Source organism: Gobius niger (genome assembly GCF_951799975.1).
Source record: "Gobius niger genome assembly, chromosome: 10".
Classification (NCBI taxonomy): Eukaryota; Metazoa; Chordata; class Actinopteri; order Gobiiformes; family Gobiidae; genus Gobius; species Gobius niger.
The window spans coordinates 7,510,617-7,536,606 of NC_136861.1; the positions used below are offsets into that span (position 1 = coordinate 7,510,617).

At 38.8% G+C, this 25,990-nt stretch overlaps 1 protein-coding gene across 1 annotated transcript; it reads left to right on the plus strand.

Moving 5' to 3' along the window:
- The first annotated feature begins 2,887 nt into the window (after nt 1–2,887).
- On the plus strand, nt 2,888–22,180 carry hlfa (HLF transcription factor, PAR bZIP family member a). The gene is made up of 4 exons (XM_079564577.1): nt 2,888–3,079; nt 8,154–8,522; nt 20,056–20,270; nt 21,645–22,180. The coding sequence occupies exons 1-4, from the start codon at nt 2,965–2,967 to the stop codon at nt 21,858–21,860; spliced, it is 915 nt and encodes a 304-aa protein (XP_079420703.1). The 5' UTR covers nt 2,888–2,964; the 3' UTR covers nt 21,861–22,180.
- Nucleotides 22,181–25,990: the final 3,810 nt, after the last annotated feature.

Sequence of the window (25,990 nt, forward strand, 5' to 3'; positions counted from 1 at the left end):
TTATCCAGAGTGTTGCTGATTTCTGGAGATAATTTTTTTGTAATTCATGCAGTTCTTGTATTTGAAGAGTTTCGTGGCGCTAGGCGAGTGCAAGGCTAATGCATTTCTATGGTATCAGCTAGCCTGCATTAAAAACAGTCTGACCCGCTCCACAGAGCACCTGAGGCAAATCACTTATAACACCAGACTAACCATATAAATGTCTGTGTCCATAGAATAATTTTAACCATTTTGCATTTAAAAGAACTTATATTTGAGCAGCTTCAGCTTCGTGGTTGCATAAGCTACGCAGCGGCGGAGGGATTCCAAACATTACTCTATGGACACAGACATTTATATGGTTAGTCTGGTGTTATAAGTGATTTGCCTCAGGTGCTCTGTGGAGTTGGTCACACTGTTTTTAATGCAGGCTAGCTGATACCATAGAAATGCGCTAGCCTTGCATTAGCCTAGCGCCACAAAACTCTTCAAATATAAGAACTGCATGAATTACAAAAAAAATATCTCCAGAAATCAGCAACACTCTGGATAAAAATGAGGCCCTATGTCAAAAATCCTGAAATATCCCTTTAACACACCCAGCCCCAAAAAACATGTAATAAAGTTTCTTCAAAAAGTTACTCAACCACAGGATACTTATATTGGAGTACATGTACCTTCATAGCCTATAGCACTGCTCTTTGATACTGCTCATAGGCTACGCTGTAAATTCTGATTAAGGTCGTAACATGAAGTAAAATGTTATAAATACAAGGAGACCTGCATTTTTCGGCATTTACCCTCTATTCCATGTAAGAAGTACATTTTCAAGAGAAAATTGTGATTAATTGCTTTTCCATTTTACAGCAACATGTTTCCGTTCCAATAACAGGGTTTTGCAAGTACTGATTAACTTTACATGATGCCAGTAATGATTATTTATCGTCCTGTTGTGCTCGCGCTCATTCTAAAGTATCCATTATAAGATTCTGTACCATTTACTAGGATTTGCCAGTTTTGAATAATATCGGCTTCATATTGGCTTTACTTGCTTTTCTCTTTATCCAGTACATGGTTTTAGTAACGCTCACTAACCTCCCCAGTGACCTCTACTGCCCCCCTGTAACGGGAACTTGACCGTCATGTAACCGTTATATGACACATGATTAAAAAAAATGTAAGTGTTTTACACCATTTTGCTTTATTACATTTATATCTTGTACTAAATTTGTAAAACTTCATTAATGGGAATAACAAATAAACCATAAAGGGAACAGGAATATTCCAGTAACCAGTACTAAGAATAATAGTACAGGTTAAGGCCATATTTAACCTCTTAACTCCCGCCTGAACCGAGAGGATCTTTTTCCTCACGTCATCAGATTTAATTTCCATCATATTTTTGTTGGGTATTCAACTCATTTTTGTAACTTTTTTGTCATTTTTTCGTCATTTTTTGTCACATTTTTGTAATTTTTTTTGTCACATTTTTGTAATTTTTTTTGTCACATTTTTGTAATTTTTTCGTCAATTTTTGGTCATTTTTTTTGTAACATTTTTGTATTTTTTTGTCCAATTTTTGTCAATTTCTTGTGACATTTTTGTGACATTTTTGACACATTTTCATCCACTTTTTGTCACTTTTTTGTCACATTTCCATCCTTGTTTTCGTCTCAGTTTTGTTGCTATTTTCACAGCTTTTTTTCTAGAAGCTTTTGGACTGGGGTAAAGCCAAACTGGAGAAAATGTGCTCGGTTCAGGTGGGAGTTAAGGGGTTAAGTAACAAAAGAAATCAGTACTAGGAATTCCCAGTTGTCAGTACTAACATGTAATCAGAACTTGTATCATAAGTAATGAATACTGTGAAATCCCTCTTAATCATACTAGCGCTACTAGTAATCATGGCTTAACATTGGGCTTAAGGAGAGACACTACAGGCAAAACTAAATTTTTTCAGTTTTCAGGTTTTGGGACAAATTGGTCTCTGAACATACAAACTTTCACACGGAAACAGAAAATATACCTAATCTTCACAATAACATGTTTAAATATTGCGCTGATTCAATGTTCCCCCATAGACTTATATGGGACAATGCAATTTCAAGAGCCTTTTTCTCAAAACATATTTTTCTGTCATTGTGGCGACGCTATGTCCACGTCAGTCGGACCTAAAGACTTCACATTTTCCAGCCTTGGACTGAACAATATTTGGAAGATTTTTTCAGAGGGATTTTTATTATCTAATCCCTAGCCCCATTTATTGAGTTTTGAATGTCAAAAAATAAGGCGAAAATTAAATTTTTACAAATTTTTCCACTAAAAAAACAGCTTATTTTAAAACTAAACAAATCTTGGTAGCTGAAAAGATGGGAAATTTGGGGCATTTTTAGGCATAAAACACCTTGTTCTTATATGAAAAGATAAAATGACAGAAAACTTGCTATGTATTTTCTTCTCACATTTATGCCAGTGATCGACAGCAACAGTTTCAAATTGATATCTGTAAATTTAAATGTTTTCCCTATTCACCTGCAGTGCCTCGCCTTAATAATTAAGCATCGGGTTTACAACTTATTCCAAGTAAGCGCAATGAGTTGGAATTTACAGTGTATAGGAGCGAAGAGCCTGAATCCGCGGTCGTGTATCCGCGGTCCGCTCCGGTGCGCAGCCTCTCCGCGCACTCCCCGCACATGCACTGGCCTCCCCCCGCCCCCCTCCGCTCGCTCCACTGCCATCTCCTCCGCGACACCTCCTCGCCACAGTGAAGCAGCCTGCGCCAGACCATCCACACACCGCCGTCCAAGCGGAGCAGCTTCGCGTCACTGCCTTCGCCACACCGGGATTTCTTTCGGAGGCGCACGGGGACGAACGGACCTGATTTGTATCCCCCCCTCCCCTTCTCCACATCCCCCCCGGTGTTTTTTTTTTTTTTCTATTTCTGGAGAGTTTCGCGAGCTTTCTTCACCCAGTTGTCCTCAGAGGCATATGGAGAAAATGGCCAGACCTCTCCCCATAAACCCCGCGTTTCTGCCGCCGACCCACGGCGTGCTCAAGTCTCTGCTGGAGAACCCGCTGAAGCTGCCCTTCCACCACGACGATGGTGAGTTCAATGTCCAGACGCTTCTTCTTCTTCTCCTCCTCCTCCTTCTTCCGCCGCGCTTGGAGACTGTTGCGTCTGTTGCGCACTCCGATCCGCGCGCTCTCTTTTTTTTTTTTTAACCTGTAAACCTTATTATTATTACTGCCTTGTTATTAAAGCGTCGACTTGCGCCTCTCACCGATTCAAAACACTTCGCGTAAACATTTCCCCAAGCAATATTTCTCGCTAAATGTCAGTCGTAATCGCATTAGTTGCGGATCAGGCGCGATCAGTGGGTCAGATGACTGCGGCTTTATCGCGACTTCGCTTCATTATAAACATATTTTTTTTAAAGCGTTTTCATGCACGTTTCGCCACCGTGACTGTCAAAGAAGCGCGGTTCATTTCGTTATTATTATAAACAGCCGTCGCCGCCCCCCCCCGTTTCCACCGGTAGACGGCGCCGTTTCGCTCCCGGAGTCGTTGTGTTTTGGGCTCGCGCGTTACAGGTGGCTCATGCGGAGGGACGAGTTTGAGCTTTAGAAATGTCGATTTTTTTTTTTTTTTTTGGATTAATGATATGAGTGTGAGGGGAAAACGTGATGCAGGTTTTGTTTTGTGCAACGTTTTGATTTTGTGCTTGAAATTCTGCGGCTGAATAGAGATAATGGATCGACACAGGTTTCGGTTTTCATTTGTTGATGAATTGCAGGGTTTATACGAGCCAAGTGTGAAGCTGTGATTTAACCTCTTAACCCCCACCTGAACCGAGCACATTCTCTCCACGTCGGCTTTACCCAAATCTACAAGCCGAAGGATGAGAGCGCAGCAAAAAAGTGGCAAAAATGAGATGGAAAAATAACATGAAATAAAGTGATGATAATGCGGCAACAAGGAACAAAGTCTGGTCTTAGCTTTCAAATGAGGAGTTACACTGGTCTATAGACTAAGCTTTTAGGTTTGGGTAAAGCCAAACCGGAGTAAATGCACTGGTGAAGGCGGGCGATGCCATAAAATCTGCACATATTTCATTTCTTAAGACATTTTATCAAACAGAAGGAAGAGAGTTGGACAAAACGGGAACTTTTGAGCTTTTGTTTCAGCCCAAACCTGTCTGAGACCATCATTGTGGTGTTTCTGATGAGCTTATACAGAAAAAACCTGTTGAACAATGTCATATTTCTCCAATACATTTAGATTTAAAGCCAGTTTGATGCTTTTTAAAGACATTGAAGGCCTTGATTTGGGCAATGCTTTTGCTCAGAGAGGTATGTTGGATCTAGTTATTGAATAAGCCGCTGTTTTCTGAGGTTCAAAGCTCAATAAAAACTTCACAAAACCTTACAAATACAGTTCACGTGACTTTGTGGGGAGAAAATGCGTTTTAGTTCAAATTCTCCCATGTAAATCTATGGAGAAAAGTGTGATAGTTCAACAGTGTATTGTAATCCTGGTCATTTACAGCCTTTCCTTTGGTTATGTCATGGCATCAGGCTTTAGGTTCACTTCAGCCCCGTCGATATCCGTGCATCAGTCGACCCGAATGTGTCATCAGTGTCCGCTGTGGAAACGTTCACATCCTCATCACTGACCTGAAACAGAGATCGGTGTTTTCGGAGTTATCTGTTGTGAGGAAGGTATAAAGGGTTTAAGGACCAGGAGGAGGAACCTGAGTGTCATTATCATGGTCAATAATGGCAATGCTCGACTGTCTTTACTTCATGAGTTTGTTGAAAATACAAAAAATGATGATCCCATAGACATTCAGATGAAGTTTGGGCTGAAATTGTTCCGTTTTGAGACTTCTCGAGTCTTAAGACATGAAAAATTCCAAGATATTTCGTGTCGTGGCAATAAAATTCTTGCACTGACACATTAAAATGTCCTAGAAGTTGTTTTGGTTTTAAACGGTTTAGCTTTAACGGGTTCAGACTTGTCCAGGTGAGATTCTGACTTGTTATCGATGTCGTGGTTAATGTTCAGATCCAGTTTAAGACCTGGTTTAGTCCTCGCTTCGTTAGGACTCACTGACTTCTTCTACTTTGGCTTCGTCAGGTCGTTCTCCTTAGATCTGTCTTGAGCTAGACCTGGCGGTGCTTGGAAGGTCAAACATCTGCTTGATCTTGTGTTACTTGGTGCGAGAAGATGGAGATTAGGTCTGCACGATGCTGAAAACACGAGTGGTATCGAGGTTTTACTGAAACGTTTCGACTGAAGACAAATCGTCCAACATTTGTTTTCCAGCCAGACTTCAGAAAACGAGAACTCAGGACCAAAGTGAGGCTAAACGGGAATCTAAAAGCGTCTTGAACACAAAAACGAGGCGTAAAGGAAGAACTTTACGCAACAGAAGAAAACGCAACAAAAAGTAGCAGAGAAATGTGATAAAAAAAATAGTGACAAAGATCAACAAAAACGTAACAAAAAAATCAACAAAAAATTAAGAAAGATGTGACAAAGATCAACAAAAACGCTACAAAAAACAACAAAAAATCAACAAAAATTTGACAAAAAATCAACAAAAATAAAGAAAAATGTGATAAAAAAAAGTGACAAAGATCAACAAAAACGTAACAAAAAAGTTACAAAAAACAAAACAAAAATCAACAAAAACGTGAGAAAAAATCAACAAAACCATGACAAAAAATCAAAAAAAAGAAAAGAAAAATGTGATAAAAAATCAACAAAAAATAAAGAAAAATGTGACAAATATCAACAAAAACGTGATAAAAAATCAACAAAAAAATAAAGAAAATGTGATTAAAAAAATCAACAAAAAATAAAGAAAAAGGTAAATAAAAAAATCACAAAAAAATCACACAAAAAAAAAGATTACAAAAAAGCGACCAAAAAGTGACAACAACGTGGCAACAATGCATGGAAACACAGCAAGGACAAATCTTGGATCATTTTGTAGGTCTTAGCTTTAAAACGACTGACCTATAGGCTGTAAGAAGCTGTTTGATTTGGGTAAAGCCGAACTGGAGAAAACACACTCTGTTAAAGCGGGGGTTAAGAGGTAAACTGCACATTTATGAGTGATATTGCGATATATCATAAAGCACTGATGTTTAACCCTAAAGCACTGATGAAGCTATAACTGATTCCCCCGATGCCTGACTCCCTTAAAAACCTCCTCTTTCCATCGACTCTACTCGTTATTTGCCACAACAAGACGTTTATAAATAGCGCGTGGACTTCAAAGCTGCCAGACGGAGCTCGCCCGTTCAGACTCCCCAGGCGTGTTTTGTACCGGGCTGAACTCCCGCTGAACAGGCTAAGCACACGCTAAACACGCTGCACACTCTGCCAAATCCAAGACACCGGGAGAGCCTCGTTTTTAGGCCCAGGACATGAAAACTAACTCTCATTACGCTTTGTTCGGGCTTCTGTCGCGCCGTTGGACGGATTAGTCTTGGCACGTCACGCTTTATGACTCAAAAGTAACCGTGGAGAAAAGAGGGAAAAGTCATCACTAAACGAACCAAGATGAAGGAAAACCAAGCAATAGTGTAATCAGATTTATTGGGGAACGATAAATAACACATGTTGGAAAATCTTTGCAAACTTCTCCACCTCATTTCAACATTTTTGTGTAGGTTGAGATTGTAGATTGGAGGTAATTTCAAAGACAAGTTCCAAAAATCCCCCTCGAGCAATATGAAGCTGGTTCTTTCCACCTATATCTATGTGAAAGTGCATTGTATTTTCCTCCCCCTACATGTTCTGGTAATGTCTTTATGTGTAGAATGAGCTCAGACCTGTTCACCACATCAGCCTCTAAAATCCTACATGATTTTAATATAGAAGCTGCAGTTACACGTAAGACCTGAGGTGGCAGTAGTTAGTATAAAAAGGACCTATTCTAGTCCCTTTAAGCTAATATTTTGAGCTTTCTGTATTAAATTTTACACTGACATTGTTTAACCCGTTAACCCCCCGCCGTTACCGAGCGCATGTTCTTCAGTTCGGCTTTACCCGAATCTAAAAAGCTTCTTGAAAATATAGTAACGAAAATAAGGATGATAAAGCGACAAAAACATGACACAAAAGCGGCAAAAAACAACAACTACACAGCAGCAAAAGAGCGACAAATTCGAGCCAGAAAAGCAACAACAACACAACAAAAAACTGCACCAACATCAGGGCCAAAAAATACAATCCTTTATCTTTAAAAAAAAAGCATTTCACTGTTTAAGAGGTTAATTAAAGCTGAATTATGCAACTTTTTAAGCAAAAGTGCAAACAAATATGAAGGTTTTTGTCGCATATAAAGTTGCGTATTGCATCTTTAAGCAGTTAAAGCTGTTAAAAATGTCATTTAAAGTGATAGTCTGTAAGTTTGCTAAGTGAGGAATTTGAAAGTAAACAGAAAGCCCTTCTTATCTTGCAAAATGAGGAGAGAAGTAGCAGAGTTTTCAAAAGTAAATGATCAAGCTTCTCCCCCTCCCTCCTGATTGGACCTCAGTCTCATTGGTCGACACGGGAGGACACTAGACTCTGATTAGTCGCTGAGATCCGGGAAGGAGGGACTTTACAAAGAACAAAATATATATATATTATGACTTACTTTACATCAAAATGCAAGACCGGGTGGTTGATTTTGCACATTTGATAAAATTTGTAAAACATTTAGACTTCCAGACTATCACTTTAAGTTGCATAATGCATCTTTAATCAGTAAAAGCAATGTCATTTAAATGTACATATTAATAATACATAAAATAACCAGTTTTAGAAATGTATATTGACTAAATGACCAGTATTGTATCGTGTCGATTACAAAAAATGTGGCATTGTCCATCACTTTACTGCACAGCGCCCCCTACTGTTCTGGAGGGTGCTTTATTAGGCTTTTAAACCAATGGACTTTAAACTTTGGAGCCTTTTGTAGAAGTGTTGTGGAGGAGGAAGTTTTACATTTATCTTGTAACTGTAGTAAAGTAAAAGAAGAAATACTGCGTGACCCTGAAAAACGATACTTAAATACTTTTTGTTACTGTCCGCGTGCAACATTTTAATCTACGGTCAATGCTTTTTGTTCCTTGTCCAAATGGAGCTCCCCCTGTAACCTCACCCTCCTTTGTGGTTCCAGGATTCGGGAAGGAGAAGGAGAAGGAGAAGAAGCTGGAGGATGAGGGCGGCGTGGCGTCCCACCCGCAGTCCGCCTTCCTGGGCCCGACGCTGTGGGACAAGACGCTGCCGTACGACGAGGACAACTTCAAACTGGAGTACATGGACCTGGAGGAGTTCCTGTACGAGAACGGCATCCCGGCCAACAGCGAGCAGCCCGCCCCGGCGCCCTCTCAGGCCCCGCCCCCGCAGCCGCCGCAGCAGCAGCACGCCCCCCCGCACACGCCGCACACGCCCCGCACCCCCAGCGTGGTCGACCTGAGCAGCCGCGCCACCACCTCCGTGCACTCCGCCATGGCGCCGCAGGCCTGCATCCACAGCCCGCCCTCAGGTGAGACTAAAGGGTCGCGGTGGAGGGTTCAAGTTCTTTCTCCAAAAAATGAATATCTTGATGCATTTAAATGTCTCAAATTGAGCGTAATATTCAAATTTTTAGTTGTTTTTAATGTAGTTGGGCATTTAACCGAGATCATTTCCCTTGTTCTGAGATGTTTCTGACTCAATTCAATACATTCTGTCTCTTTTCTCATTTAAAGGGATATTTCAGGGTTTTTTGACATAGGGCCTCATTTCCTATCCAGAGTTGTTGTTGATTTCTGGAGATATATATGTTTTTGTAATTAATGCAGTCCTTATAGTTAAAGGGTTTAGTGGTGCTAGGCTAGTGCTAGGCTAGCGCATGTCTATGGTAACTAGTAGCCTGCATTAAAAACAGTCAGACCCAAGCACAGTGCACCTGAGGCCCTTATAACACCAGACTACCCACATACAGGTGCTTGTCATGTATTAGAATATCATGAAAAAGTTAATCTACTTCTGTTATTCAACTTAAAATGTGAAGAAAGTGGGGAAAGAGTAAAAAGGAATTGGTAAAAAAAAAAAGGGGGGGATGTAAAAATAAATAAATAATACATTTGTTTAAAAAAAATGGGGGAAATTGGGGAAAGAAAAGTGGAAAAAAGAAAAAAAGAAAAAGAAAAAACTGAGAAAAAGTAAGTTGGGGATTTAAAAAAATAATAATAATAAAAAAAAATCTGCCTTTTTTTTTTACAAACCCCCCCGATTGTGGAAAATTGAGTAAAAAAGAAAAAAACAGAAAAATGATATTGGGAAAAAGAACTGGAAAAAATTAGCAAGAAATTGTACAAGGAAAATGACAAAGGGTAAAAAAAAAAATAAAAACATGGGGGATCGTAAAAAAATGAATGAATTTATAAATAAAACATTTGCACACAAAAAAAATGGGGGGAAAATTGTAAAAAAAAAAAAAAAAAAAAAAAAGAATTTAAAAGTTGAAAAAATTGTAAAAGTAAGTGGGAAAGTGTGTGCCTTGTAGTCAAATATCTTTTTGAGCGACAAAGCTAAGCCACAATTTTGCATATTTCTGATTATTTTGCGACAATATTGCTTCATCATCGTTATCGAGAAACTCCCAAACACTATGGAGATATTAATTTTTGTCAATATTGCCCGGTCCAAGTTCAATCTGGTATTAGATCAAAATTTATTGGGAAACAATGACTATTTCTCCGTGGTGGAATTTTGCCTTAATGACTGAAACAGCTTTAGAGAAGGAGAAACAAGAGTTGATCGATGACAATGTGAGCAGTGAAGTAAGACTCGGCTTTAGCGATAAACAAAAACAAAGTCAGTCCGACCGGTTTCTCCGCAGTTTAAAGCCAGATCGAGATAAAAAGTTTGACACGTTTGACAAAAGGTGCGATGTCGGAGCATGAACTTTGGCGTGAATCCGCGGTCAGAGCGGATTATCAGCGGCTCCTGGAGTTTGGACTTTGAGGAGCAAAACGGAGCCGGGTTTGTGGTGAAAGTTGCTGCAGGGGAAGATTTGTCATCGGAGGTTTAATTTGAAAGATCAATCCCATCACATTTCAGATTTCACTGGAAGGCTAAGTCTAATTACTGTGATTCGTCACTGTCTCTGTGGATTTACATGGGAATTGGTGTCTTTATGAGACACACTGTTCTCACACCGTGGCAACGACTTCCAGTTCTCCAGCCTTGTACTTGTTAAGATTTGGAAGATTTTTCAATATCTAATTCTGAGCCTGATCTATTTAGCTTTGAACTCCAAAATCACGCATATCTCAGTATGGACAAACGGTGGCCTGTTCCTTTAACCAGGAAAGTGAGATGAAGAATCTGTTCTACAGGAGAGTCCTGGTCCCAGAGGGGAACCTATTGTACAGGTGAAACTCGGAAAATTAGAATAAAACCTCATTCATTTCTGTAATTCAACGTAAAATGTGAAACTAATAAATTATATAGACTCATTACATGCAAAGGGACACATTTTAATCCTTTATGTGTTCTAATTCGGATGATTATTACAGTCCATTATCAAAATATTCTCATTTTATGACATTGGGTTTGGCTACATATGTCCCCTTTTTTAACGATATTCTAATATTCCGAGTTCCACCTGTACATATTTTCAGTGGTAGAACCAGAGCACCTGGAGAGAGAACATGCAAACTCCACAGAAAAGCCCGGTCCAGGTGGGAATCGAACCCTGGACCTTCTAACTGTGAGGCACAAGCTCCCGATAGGGTCTCCTATGGCAAACATGGCACAGACTTTGCCTCACACTAGTGCAGGTTGTCTCCCATATAGAAGCACATTAAGGGTTTGCCTTTTCCATTGACTACAGAGTACAGACGATGACTCAAAAACCTTCATCGAGGATTTTTTTTCATCAAACCTCAAGAGAGTAGAGGCTTCGCTCACCTCAGCACCTGCAGAAGAAATGACCATGTGCTTTAAAATGACAGTTATGTTATAATCTATATAAAAGGCAGAGAAGCATCATTTACACTGCAAAAACTAAATATCAAGCATTTGTTTAAAGGACTTGCATTGAGCAGTTTTCACTTATTTAGACTTTTTTTCCCCTGATCAGATCAAATTTACTTTGCTCGTTTGATGACGTTATTATCAATAAATGCCCAACTAAAACTTAACTCATCAATTTGAGACATTAATCTAGATATTCATTTTTTGGAGTGTATGGCTTGATATCACTAAATGTATTTGTTTTCCCGATTCACCTGCAGTTTTGGCTGAAATTGCACACACTTTTTTTCACTCCTAACTCTCCTGTTCAGTCCAGTTCCTCCTCCTCCTCCTCCGGCTCGGTGGGTTGTTTTGCATTTGTGGCGTTGAAAACAAAGAACTCGGCGTTAAGTTGTCATGTGGAAGGCGCCGAGTTCTGCCTGTACAAACTTGAGCTCGGCTGTTGTGTTGTGCTGTCAGACCTCCCTCCTCCCCCTCCTCCTCCTCCTCCTCCCCCCCCCCCCCCTGCACAGCCTGTTCCCTGGCGCTCGCTCACGTGGACTCTGCCGTGCTCCCGTCACATGAGCTCCGTGTTGTTCCGCGGCTCGACCAATCACGTCGCCCCCCTCCCGCCCCTCCCGCCCCTCCCGCCGCCGCGCTGATCCGCTGCTGCTGCCGCTTGTCTGGAAAACTCAATGGGCACAACGTGAAGCTATGTTTATAAATGTATTAGTGCTCTCTCCATTCAGCCACAGGAAGTTTGCAGACGTCTCTTTGTAGTTCACGTTTTTGTGCAGCACTTAAGTGGAGTCCTTGAGTATTTTTGTGGAGAACCTTTTATTTTTTATTTGAAATATAAATATAACACTTTCTTCTCCTCTATATATTCCCAAAGTTATGTTCTCCACGTGTTTGGTTCATTTTAAAAGCCTCAGCATGCGCACTCCAGAACAGCAGGTGGCGCTGTGCACGTGTACCGTCAAATGTTGCAGAGCGTTTGTCCCCGTCGTGTTGCCGTACAAAGGATGAATTTGAGCGAACGTTTTTGAAGCCGCAAAGTTATTATTTACAACTTACTTAAACAGATTTGTGCTTTGTACTTAGAATACTTAAAGTGCATCTGACAGGTTTTAATGCTTTCCAAAATATGACTTATTTAGAAGGATAACATCAGTTGCGTGATTATCATTTTATTTCAGTGAAGCTGAATTTTTAATGAAAGAAATGTTGAGCAGAAAAGTTATTTTGATTTTAGCCACTGACAGGAAGTGACATAGACGAAGGAAAAATGTACTGTACTGACGGCATCTCTGGAATCGCCCATATATGGTCATGTTTGAAAGCAGTTAAGGGGGAAAACAAAGAGGAGAAATCTGAACTTTCTCTAATTATTCAAAAATTCCCTTAACAAATGCTGAATTATGAATATAGTTTTCTACTAAATAAAGATACAAAGACATGGAGAGGAGCAAAGTGGTTCAACAGCCCATAAATACATAAATCACCGAGAGCTAATGCTAACGGCTAGCTACGACTGCTGTTTCTTTCACTTTTACTCAACAATCTGTTGTGAGTAAATATCCATATGGGCCTGATTTCCACTTGACTTTATTTATGTGATAAATAAGTTCATATTCCACCTGAAAATGGCTAAAAAGTGGAAAATTGCGTTTCTCTAAAGATTCTATTTTCCCCCTCGGCGAAGCCACGCCCCCTTCTATGACGAGATGCCGTCTGTATCTATCAGAATGAAGCCTCATTTCCCATTGACTTAGCATGGTTGGCATGGCAACAGTTTAACATTGTTAACCTTTTTCTATGTCACTTCCTGTTGGTGTCCAATAAGGAAGTGAAACTATAAACAAAAATCACAAAATGGCCAAACTAGAGAAAGCTGGGCACGATCTTCAATATAATGAAGAAACTTGAACTTATATATCGGAGTAACATCTGATCTGTACTTTTACTCAAGTAATGGAATCTATTACTTTGACTAAAATCATATGAACTTATTGTCTACACTATTTTACAAATGAAGAGTGCTGCTTTTTACTTTTACTTACATTTTACAGCGTCTCTCTGTCCTTTTTCTTTTTCTGCTGCATTTTTCAACCGGATTAAAACTAGTGCAGTCAAAGTTAACGCTTTGATGCAAGATAATTAACCCTTTAAACCCCCATTTGGCTTTACCCAAATCTAAAAGCTTCTTCAACAAAGCAGCAAAATAGCGACAAAAACGTGGATTTAAGTGACAACAATATCACAATTATAAAGCAACAAAAACACAACTAAAAAGCGACAAAAACACAACAAAAAATCAAGGGAATGTGCATCTGCGCAGCGCCACCTACTGCCCTGGAGTGTTCATCGTAAGGCTTTTAAACGGGACCAAACAAGCAGCAAACTTTATACCTTTTAGATTGGAGCCTTTTGAATGGGTTTGCCATTTTTTACTCACCACTGCCACCTCAGGTCATACGTGTTACTGCACCTTCCATATAAAGCTGGTGCATGACGTTGATGAACAGGTCTGGGTTCATTCTATACATTAGGACATGGCTGGAACATGTAGGGGAAGGAAAATACATACTTTTAATATATTATATATATATATTTTCATATATTTTTGAACTCCGTATAGTCCCTTTAAGCGCAGTACCCCAGTGAATGTAAAACTCAACCCTCTGGCCCCGACTGAACTGGCATGTGGAGGGGTCAAAGTCTCGCCAAGACTCTCGGGTTTCACTACTGCAACTCTGGACGTAGTATTTGTAGACGAGAGATGATCCCGGGACACGCAGTTCAGAATGTGCTCCTCTCGGCAGGGGATCTGAGGAGACTGAGGTGGAGAGTACTGCAGTAAAAGTAGCGAAAAGTACATATTTTAGGCTCCAAATATATAGTTTGTTGAATTCTTTTTACAGTAAATTAAGATTTTATGATCTGAGTGCGATGAGTTCTTTTTTCTTAATTAAAGGTTACTTTTTGCAGCGTAGAAAGCATTAAAGCTATTGAATGAATATGAATTTGATTTTTCAGTGTACTGGTGCGGATACTAATGTCTATAGACTTAGAATTATGTCTACTTTTGAGTTTACTGAATTAAAACTTTTGAGTTAAGGCAATGAATAGTCAATGTCTCCCCAAGTAACCAAATATAGAAGTTTCAAATCCTTTTTACTCAAGTAGATGTAAAAAGTAGTGACCCAAATAGTTGCTTAAAGGCGCACTATGCAAGTTTTGAAGTGAAAAAATAAAATTAAAAAAAAATCTTAGTATTTGTGCATATTTGGCACCTTTGCTTTCCCTCACAGTGGCCTTCATGAAGCTCCAGGATCAGTTATTTTCAGGGTTCGTATCAGAAAATGGTCAGAAATCCCCAAAACAATTGATTCTGGAGCAAATATGCACAAATATTATTATTATTATATTTTTACACTTCAAAACCTGCACCTTTAAGCAACTAATTGGGTGACTACTTTTTTACATCTCCTTGAGTAAAATGATTTGAAACTTCTATATTTGGTTACTTGAAATAACTTTAGCCAGAGAACGGGGAGAAATTGACTATTCATTGCCTTAACTCAAAAGTTTTAAGTCCGCAAACTCAAAAAAAGACATAATTCTCGTCTATAAATATTAGTATCCACACCAGTACACTAAAAAAAAAAAATCATGGAAAATTGGGACACTTTTGAATGAAAAATGAAAAATTGTGTAAAACGAATTTGCTACTCCCAAGTGACTTTTTTTTCTCTTAAAACCTTGCATAGTGCACCTTTAAGTAAGTAAGAACATTCACTGCAAAACTAAAACTTTAAATCTGGTTTATGACGACGTAACGGGACAGGTAAAGCATTAAAAACAACATTTCCAAAGAAGATATAGCATTAATTTCGGATAATGGGAAAATGCTTGTATTGATAGAAAATCTGTTTACAAAAGCAGGTAATATTTATCAAGTAGTAAAAACAGTGATGAAACTATAGCCCAAGAAGCACCAAAAAGTACACGTGTGTGGATACAACGAAGCAGCTTTAAAAGTGCAGAGTCACGCTATCGTATTCCAGTCAGTTTAAAGTCCAGTCGTCTCTTTTATGGAGCAGATAGAAGTTTTATCTCCCGCTCATAAACAAACAGTAACTGCTGCCAAAACGTTTTTTTAATTCGAGTTCATTGCACTTTCGCCGAGATTCCAAGTTTCAGCGCCTGGTGGGTCCTTGAGACGGCGCTAAAGGAAGTTTTTTTAGTTGGCTTTACTCAAATACTTTAGCTTTTAAGGAACGCATGGACATTATCTTTATTTTCCACGTTTTTTAATGATAACTTATGTTTATTGTAATTGATATTTATGCATGCAGCCAAAAACAGGCAAAAAGAAAATGTTTCGAGGTTAAGCCAACGGTTTCTTTCTCCTTTTCCCGCCTTCTTTCTCTTAATGCTTCATAACTCTCACTCTCACTCTTTTTAGCCATTTTTTGGTGGAATTTGAAATTATTTATCACACATAAACAAAGACAAGTCTAAATCGGGTCCATATGGATGTTTATTCACAGCAGATTGTTCAGTAGAAGCGGCTGGCTAGCGTTAGCTCCATTAGCGTTAGCTCCATTATTTATGTATTTTTGGGCTGCTGAACCACTTTGCTCCTCTCCATGTCTTTGTATCTTCATTTAGTAGAAAACTATATCAATAATTCAGCATTTGTTCAAGTAGTTTTTGAATAGAGAAAGTTTACATTTTTCTCCACTTTGTTTTCCCCCTTAACTGTTTTCAAACATGACCATATATGGGCGATTCCAGAGATGCCGTCTGTATCTATACATCTTCCACCCTTGACTAGGCCCCACCCCTTTGCCGTCTGCACTGCACAAAGTAACCTCTAAATAAGTGAGAAAATGTCACTTATTTCAAGATTACTTTTTACAGTGCGTGTCTATAAACCATCGTGTTGGTTCAATCAAACTAAACCTTTTGCGGATCTAAACTAGATTTGAAAATAAACCACAGGCTCCTAATTTATTCATAAGCAATGTCATGTATGTAATGTCCGATTTTCAGATTCCCACGGTGTCACTCGAAAGCACCAGCTCCCGGGACGACGAGTTTAGCCACAGTCGCCGCAGGATCCCATGTTTTCTGTCTGGCCACTAGGGGGCAGCCTTGTGGAAATGTCAGCACCCTGCCGTGAAGAACAAAAAGTAGTGTGATCCTCGCCTACTGTTTATAACTTGAGACTTCCTGGACACTTCCTTTCGCTCTGAGGAATGTCATCCAACAGGGCATTGTAGTGAAGCTTTTCAAACGTCGTCGACTGGACTGGGTTGGGTCATTCGCTTTGCCTGTTGTTGTCCAGAGCAACGGCTTTTCCCATCCGTTTAAATACACTCGTGTGCTGGATCAGTCTTACATGTTCAGGGCGTCATCACCACAGGAGTCAGAGGGTATTTTTAACCCCGTGCGCTCGGAAATGTCCTGCAGGAGGAGGGTATTTTCGGGGCATGGCCAGATTTAGTTTTCTTTAAGAGGCTTTGTGTCCGTCGCTGCCGTGTAGGTGAACGGTGAAGTAAGGTAAACGAAGGTCGAAAGTCAGATGCAGCGAAGACAGTCAGGGAGGCGTTTCATAACAGGAAACTGGGGAAATGTTCGTCTTGTACATCATGTGTACCGGGTATTACACATGCAGTGGTCCTCAAACTGTGGTTCCACTGCAAAAAGTGGATTCTAAGCAAGTAAAAAATGCCTTACTTTAAGAAATAAGTTCTTATATTCATATTACATTGTACTAAATGTAGTTCGGTACAATGTATCAAGGTAGTGTAAAATAAAGTGATTACAGATTTTCTTTCCCAAAATAGGAATTTTTCCTTAGATATTAGTATTTATTAAGAACATTTTGCTCAAAAACAGGTATAATTAAGAACGTTTTTCACTAAATAAGATGTTTTTCTGAATTTATGCCATTTTCTGAGGGCATTTTGTTTAATTCTAGCTATGTATTTGCTTAAATTTAGTGTTTCTTTCTTGTTTTATAATAGGAAAAATATTCTAGAAATAAGAATTCTTAGCAAGAAAAAAATGCTTACCCCATTGGCAGATTTTTTTCCCCTTGTTTTTAGTTGGATACTTTTTGCAGTGTAGTTGCCTTTCTGGCAATTCCCGATCACTCAAATATTCTATTTTATTTTACTTAAAAGTCTTTGTTCATTGTAAAAGTTCAGTTTTAGTCATGATTTTTGTATTTCTGTTCAGTTCCAGATTTAGTGTTTTAAAAGTTTTATTTTAACACACTAAAGAAAACAACCTGCTTTTGTATTGTTTCAAATAATTTCATGAATACCGCAAAAAATGTCGTTCTTGCTTCATTCAAAAGGTCATTGAAATGTCCTGTTTGTTGGTGGGAGGAAGGACTTTATGATTTTGGACAAATATCTTGTTTTGTAATCCACATTCCACAATCTAAGGAGATTTTGTTTGTTTTTTCCGTTATTGAAAGATTAAATTGATTTGTTTGTTCGGACGAGAAGCAGCTGACTCTTTGAAATCAGCTGACTCCGGCATCACAGGTTCAACCCCAGCGGGAGGACAGGAGGAGAGTTTACGCCTTTACCTTTGGTCTTTGAGCTCCCCCTGGTGGTCAGAGGAAAGAAAACACCTGCCTGTTTGCCATAGGGCCAAGTTATTAAGGGCGTTTTCTGACAATAATTTTGTCTGTGACTAGGTTTGCTTTTGATTTAGAGTAAATCGGACTTGCACAGTAAAAAAAAATCAGCCATAGAAATGACTTTTTTTTGTAGGTTTTTTTTCTTCTTTTTAAAAAAAAATGAAATGACTTCTTCAGTGCAATAAGATATTTAATCTAATTTGTGGTGCTGTAAGAAGAAAATATAACTTTTTTTAACTAGTTTTTGCAGTGTGAGGGCATGTTGATATAAAGGCACAGGATGTGAGTGAGTAAATTAAACTGTCAGCTGTGGTTCTGACTCATTGCAAACCTTCCTAACACATTTCTAATATCACACTTCTTGACAGGGACAAGTTTAAAGGCACATTTCACGACTTGCTGGGTCAATTTCCCAGGGTCACAGTCACAGAAATGCTAACAAACGAGCCTGCAAGTTCAGGAACTTGATACAGATGCTTCATAATGAGATGCACTAAGAAACTAATGTAGATTTTTTTTTAAAACAAACAAACTGGATTTACAAGGCGTGACCTGCAGCTAACGGAGCTGTTGCACCGCTCCTTTTCTCCACTGTTTGTATCAGATGTGTCAGTCTATGGACGTTTGCTATGGTTTCCATGGTAACAGGGAATTTAACATTAATTTTCTTCACAGACACAAAGGAAAATCTTACATATAATACCTATAAAGCGGAAATCAGACAGTTAATTCAATGTAGCAGCTACTCAATTACTAAAACAGTTGACGAGAGTTTTGATAAAATAATAGTTCAAGGATTTAATAATTACACTGCAAAAAGTAATCTTGAAAGTGACATTTTTTAGATGATAATGTCCTTGATTTGAGTCGAGTTTCAAATCTGTCAATGGGGTTAGATGTTCACACTTAAAGATAAGAATTTTTTTTACTGCACTGAGAAAAAAATCTAAAATTACTTGAAATAAAGCTGGTGTAGTTGTTCCATCTTAATTTAAGTTTTTCAGATTTCTTGAAATAAGTTACTCAAATCAAGGACACATTTACACATTTCAAGTTCACTTTTTGCAGTGTAATCGTCATTGTCACAAGCAACAACGAAATCACATTGAGAGCATCATTTAAAGCCCGTGTTTACATTTTCAACAGCATTAACATGTGAGGGCCGTGCAGTGGATGCAGAGCAGAGAGTCACCTGGTCAACACTCAATTTCCCCCACGCAGTTTTCGAACGAATCATCCACTTAGCGTTTAGACTCGGTTTATAAACCGCTCTCCTCAGACCCACGTGGCACAAGCCTCTTTCTGCTCTTGCTGCTGAAATAGCCGTGACCTTCTCGCGGTAATAACGCCGTTTATTTCATTATGTGCCCAGAATGTCACCAGACGCCCCCCCCCGCCGAGTCTGTGTCACGAGAGAGTCCACGTTTAGAGACGAGCCCCTCCTCGGAAGGTGCCTTTGAGTCGAGACCCTGTGACTTTTCAGGAGAAATGGCTCGATAATACGGCGAGATGCTTAAGAAAATTAAGAAATAAGTCATATAAATGTATTGTATATACGTTATTTATGATAAAGGTTTTTAAATCACAGTATACAACGCTTTGACTTAAAATACACTCCAAAACATGTATATCTTGATAAGTTTAAATGTCTCAAATTGAGCATAATCATTGAGTTTTTTTGACTAGTTAAGATTTAGTTGGGCCTAGATTATTTCACTTGTTCTGAGATGTTTCAGACTCGTTTCAATATATTCCGTCTTTATTTCAGGTTAATTTATTTGCCAATGGAGTAAGAGCATTATTTCAAGTGAGATTTAATTAGAACCAGTGAAAAAATGTCTAAATGAGTGAAAGCTGCTCAAAACAAGATTGATATTCCCAAATCAAGTATGATAAACCCATGCTTGATGTTTAGTTTTTGTAGTGTATTTACAATTTGAACTTACAGTATATAAAGATCTCAACTTATCTTTTCTTGTACAAATGTTCTACCCACTTTTGTAACTCTTTTAATTGATATTTACCCAGAAAGATGGAAGGGCCTTTGTTCTTTTGAGACTCACACACACACCATTACACCTGTCCAGGACTATTATACATGTTTTTAGTGCTAGGGGAAACCGGAGCAACACATTTGGCCTGGGAAATTGAGCCAGATGGGTTTACTTTGTTGAAATATTATATCCAGTGGTGTTCTTTTTTCAGAAGGATTGTGGATTGAATTTCACATTGTTTTCTGGGGCTCAAACTTGGAATATCCAGGAACAAAATCCTTCAAAAAAAAAAAAAAATACAAAACTGGAAAATGTCTTTGGAACTGGCTTTTTTAAGTACAGATGTCGTCGCCACAAAGCTGCAGTTGCCCATGTAAATAACGACGGTCTCATGTGTCTCCTCTCTGCCCCCACAGGGCTGCCCTCCGCCCGGGACACGCCCAGCCCCATCGACCCAGAGTCCATCCAGGTCGCCCTCACCTACGAGCCCGACCCCGCGGACCTGGCCCTGTCCAGCGTCCCGGGACAGGAGATGTTCGACCCGCGCAAGCGCAAGTTCAGCGCGGAGGAGCTCAAGCCGCAGCCCATGATCAAGAAGGCTCGCAAAGTCTTCATCCCGGAAGACCTCAAGGTACGTTTCACAGTTATCGCAGAGACATGACTTTTAGCAGGAGTCAATGATGAACCAAACTCAAGTGACGTTTAATCAGCTTTTATCTTTTGGTCGAGAGATTGACTTACATTCCGTCTGACATTGTTTCAATATGACACTCTTGAACTTGAACCACGAGGTCAGCCTCAGCTCGACAAACTTCAGAGCAATTTAGCCTATAGGTGTTTTACTGCACACAGTTGAGAACAAAAACATATACGTTTGTTAAGTGGTGACGTCACAGCTCTACTCCCGGGTCCGCAGATGTGCGAGAAACTACAAAAAACTCTTTAATACCACAATCAATATTTCTGAAACTCATCAGAGAGTTATTGAACATACTTATTTATCAGGTCCACTAGCCAAAAATGCTGCACCTACTGCTATAAAAGTAATATTTACCAAAATCGGTACATCAGGGTGAGCGGAGATAAATGCTAACGGCGCAGCAGCTACGCTAACCCCGGAAGTAGTGACTTTGGTAAATAATACTGTTTATGCAGTTTGTGCGTTTTTTTGGCTGATGAGTCTGAGAAATAAGTAGGTTCAGTAACTCTCTGTTGAGTTTCAGAAATATTGATTGGTTTTTTTTCAAGAGTTTTTAATGTTTTATTTACTAAAGTTGCTACTTCCAGGGTTAGCATAGCTGCTTTGCCATTAGCATTTTTCTCCACTAAACCCGGATGTAGCGATTTTGGTAAATATTACTTTTATAGCACTAGGTACAGCCTTTTTGGCTAATGGGCCTGATAAATAAGTATGTCCGGAAGTACCGATAGTATAGCGGAGAAAAATGCTAACTTTAGTCCCGGAAGTACCGACTTTTAGCAGTAGGTGCGGCATTTTTGGCTAATGATACTGAGAAATAAGTATGTTTAATAACTTTCCGTTGAGTTTCAGAAATATTGATTGTGGTATTAAAGAGTTTTTAATGTTTTTTTTCTCGCATATTTGCTGGTATGCTAGGACCCGGAAGCAGAAGTCGTGACGTCACACTTAACAAACGTATACATGCCTTTCAGTCATGTGACCATAGTTGTTTTGGCGAACATTTTGAATGAAAGGCAACTGATTGACAGGGGCATTTTAATGTACTCATTGCTCAAGAAGATAAGTGTAAAAATACAGCCCCAGATGGTTTTGTAAATGATTGCAGTAAAATCGTCATGTTTCATCCTAATTTCAGTCAAAGTAAATTATTCTTGGGACTAAAATTCGACAAAGTAAAGTAAAACTCCAGATATTGTTTCATAAAAACTAAATAAAAATCTTAATTGGAAATTTTTTTCCCCCATATTTTACATGGCACTAAAACTAACTTGTTCCTCTCTTTTACACGTTTCTCTTTCTCAGGACGACAAGTACTGGGCGCGCCGCAGAAAGAACAACTTTGCGGCGAAGCGTTCCCGGGACGCGCGCCGCCTCAAGGAGAACCAGATCGCCATCCGCGCCTCCTTCCTGGAGAAAGAGAACGCCGCGCTGCGTGTGGAAGTGGCCGATCTGCGCAAAGAGCTGGGCCGCTGCAAAAACGTTGTGGCCAAATACGAGGCTCGGCACGGCCCCCTGTGAGCCCCGACGACCCTCCCCCTTTTGGACTCCTTTAAACCCCGCCCCCCCCCCCCGGTCCCACGACTACCCCACCGCTCCCTGATGTTTGAAGGACAGTGTGTCTCTTTTTTATTAGTGGCACTGCCTGAACTGACCCAAATCAACCCTACGCTGTAAAAAGTGAAATCATCTACAGGAGTTGAAATGGCTTATGTTGAGAGAACTTGTTTGGTTTGAGTTGTTTTGACTAGTTTTGAACACAGCTTGATATATAATGAAGATCCACTGAAAAATGAGGTTGCAGTGCGTATTTAGAGTAAATACCATGGCAACTGGCTTCTGTCGCCACGCTGTGACATCACCTACATACCCTACAACTCCGGCACTCCGAAACGTACGCGCAAGTTTTCCTCATTTTGACGGTCAAATACTTAAAAAAACAAACCAAGTCTTATCAACTTAATAAAACTAGTCACAACTACTTAAATGATGCAATCTGTATTTAAGTCATTTTAACCGATAGATTATTTTTCGCAGTGTAACAAAATCCCTCTCTCATGGTATAATTCTGGTATGTATTTAGCGTCAGTTTGACCTTACCATAAGCTTTGATCCTTTGTTTTCTGTACACATCGTTCTGAGTATATGCATAGATGGTATAAATATATTTACACATGCAAACTTCCCACTTTTATTGTATACTACTGTGAGCCGACCCCGTCACACCAGCCAGTCACTGCTTCAGCCCATTTCTCACTCTCTCTCTCTTGCACTGTTAAATGTACACATCCTAATGCAAAAAATCTACCTGAGCTAATTCGCAACTTGATTTTAGTGGTTTTGACAAATTAATCTGTTTGAGTATGAGGTCTAGTGATTGGTCAAAATCTAGTTTCATGAATAGGAGCAACAAAATGCTACTTGAAATGAGAATTTGAATAAATAATATTGATAGAAATGTGCAAAATCTAGACCTTGTGACAAAACAAACCGAAATGAGTCAACGTTTTCTAAAACAAATTCGATTTAACTCTTGTAGATGTAAATTTTCTATTGTGTACCATTTTCTTTGTGACGTCAGGACCTGCTCCCTGTGTCTCTCTTTCTATTTCTCAAACTCCGCTTCGGTCGCTAAAGGAGAAGCAAACGAGCCGTCCGTAATGGCTGTAAATACACGCTTTTGTCAATGTTACAGAATGTTTCAGAAATCCAAAAAAAAATATGCATTCTTTTCCAGCTTTTGACTTCTGAAAGTTGGGGTTACTTTCGTTGTTCACTAAAGCCAAATGCAATATGCACTGTAAAAAAAAAACACAATCTCGCGCTCGCTTGCTTCTCCTTTAGCTTTTTAACTATTTCCTTTCAACTTAACGTATATTTAAAAGAAGCACTTCAGTTTGACACGTGCAATCCGAGAAACCAGCGTTCGGGGTCCACGCGCCTCAACACTGAGCAATAAATCACAAATAAAAAGGATCACCTGTTCACGCTCTACAAAAACAAAAACTAGAAAAAAAAAATCTAAGCTGTTTTGTCACCCTCACTGCAAACATTAACAATTCAAGCTAAAATGACCTGGATTTAGAATATACAATTTTGTGTGTGGTTTTGTTTTAATTATTTCAAAGCAAAATTTTCTACCAATCAGATTTCCTATTTCAAGTTGATTTTTTTGCTTGAAATTACAAAATATATATATATATATATACACACAGATAGCATATATTTTTTTAATGAGTACTATATTGGCAGATAATTTAGCTTTTGAAAAATTGAAAAATCATTTAATGTCTTACAAACTTTTGAAATTACTTAAATGTAATAAAATTAGTCAGAGCTACTCAAAAAATCGAGTATTCTCAATTCAAGTCATTTTATTTGTTTTCACGGTGCCCCACCTCCCGTCTGTTGTCCTCGTTAACTCTGCACTAAAAGCGTGTCTCACAATCTGAAACCGGTGCAATGTTTTCACGCTCAAAAACTCAAAAAAGATAGTTCCTCTGCATTGTATTTATCTACCTTTTATTTCTCAGATGGAAGATTGTTGTTTTTTATATATATATATATATATATCTATAAATATATATTCTGTTGATATAATTGTTAGTATTGATACCTACTACTGTCTATGTTAAGCTTCTTCCTTGTTTTGAATTTTAAGGGACGCTAGCTACATGGCGTTTTAAGTGGGGTTCAAACTGTTCTTGCGTCGGCACTGCATCCACATTACCTGCTCTAGTCTCAGTAATACAGTAATTGTAATACTGTAGGAAGGGCATCTGGCTTCAAAGCTTATCACTAATCAATGGCAGCCCTTAAAAAGAAAGGAAGCCGCAAGCCAAGAAATTGCTAATGCTAACATGCTAAGCACAAGCTAACGGTACATTTCTCATCTAGATAATGGTAACAATACATGAGGTTTTAAAAGGGCAAATATAATGTCAAAATATGTTTCCAAACTCACCCTGCTTCCTGTTTTCTGATGATTTAAAACCTTTAGAGACAAAGTCGAACTTTTTTTTTTTAAAGAGTTGGCTAACTATATCCGCAACAATGCTATGAAGCTAACCAAAGCGGATATAATGTAAGAAAAACTTAACTAAAATGGTTGAAATTGGAGCAGAAAATGGAGAAGACGTGAGTTTTTTGTCTTGTTTTTAGCCCAGAAGACAAATCAAATCAAACGCTAGCTAAGCAAAACAGTGTGAAATAGCAGCATTGCGCAAAGTTAGCCTTCGCCTCCTGTTAGCATCGTCTCAAACTGCTACTTGTCTCATCAGTTCAACAACGTGACGTGCCGTATTCTAAGGAACCCACTTAAAGAACGCTACTGTCCCTTTAAATTCTTCAAAAACATTTTTCTTTGGCAAATAAATAAGCTGTCAATATTATTTTTCGCTTTTGTTCTGCTCACAGTTAGCATGAATATGATTAATTATAAATCGAATGTTTTATTTTTTAGATACAGTTAAGTATATGTTTTTAGCAGTTATTTCTTTTTTTTTTTTTTTTTGTCGCCTTGTCTCTTTCTCTCAGATGGCTGTTTGAATGTAAAAGATGTGAAAAAATGTTAAAAGTTGGATGGTGTTGTCCAATACTGTGGTTAACCCGATCACGACTCGACCAAAATTCACAATATAGAGAATTATATTGGTTACAAAAGTATGTTTATATAAATCGTCTTTCTGTACAGTATTTTTCCTACACATTTATGTATTGTAAAAGGCACAACAGATCCAAAAAAAATGAGATAAAAAATATAACATAGGAGTGCATATAGAGGTATAGGCTATTTTGATATTCTCTGTACTAGCTTTGTTTTACACAAATGATAAACTTTCGGGGGCATTAAAAACATTCACAAACTCATACGACCACCCTCACGCACGTTGGCGTAAACTTTAATCCGACAAATGAGTAAATGAAGAGGGTAAGAATGTAAAGTATGGAAGCCCTAAGCAGCCAGAAAGATCGCACTTGCTAAAACTAATGCTACATGCTAAGCTAAGTGCTGCAAATTGTGAACAAATTCTCGTCACTTGTCAATAAACACATTTGTTGTTCCTTTAAGGTTGTAATTGAAAGACTTTGTTGGAATAATTGTATTGTCATTTTTGTACTGGGAGTTACACTGGTTACAAATGGTTATCAGCTCGCCATTTTTGGGCAAATTGCCGCCAAGTCTTGTTGTTAACTGATGGACTTTGATCCAAACAGTTGAATAGACATTTAAAATGCTTTAAATATAAAATTTAGGCCTGGCTGCTTTAGGTCTCCATACATAAACCACCATCTCGGCAAGCTTCACTTTATGTTCGGCTTTTGCGCGGCTTGCTAATGCTAACGTTTTATCTCTGGGCTAGCGTTACTATGAAGGAAAGGGGATTCTGTGCGTGAACGGTTCGCAGCTGTAGTCTGTCCCTAAACCTGAGTGATGGACACCGGGAAGCCATTTTTTTTTTTCGGCGTTTTTTAATAGTTGTTGTAGTTTCAAAACGGCTAACCTTTGTCACGTCCCTTTTTTTTTTAGCATCGTAGTGTTAGCGCTACTCGCGACAAGGCTTTAGCTAAAGGCTTGAACTTGGCTAAGACCAGTTTGTTTACACCAATGTCTGAAAGTCACAAGAAAAATGCATCATGGTTTGGAAAGC

Excerpts from the sequence above, each read along its gene's own strand:
- hlfa (XM_079564577.1), top strand. The coding sequence starts at position 2,965 with ATGGAGAAAATGGCCAGACCTCTCCCCATAAACCCCGCGTTTCTGCCG. Across the intron at positions 8,523-20,055 it reads CATCCACAGCCCGCCCTCAG|GGCTGCCCTCCGCCCGGGAC; the intron begins GTGAGACTAAAG and ends CTGCCCCCACAG. Across the intron at positions 20,271-21,644 it reads TCATCCCGGAAGACCTCAAG|GACGACAAGTACTGGGCGCG; the intron begins GTACGTTTCACA and ends TCTCTTTCTCAG.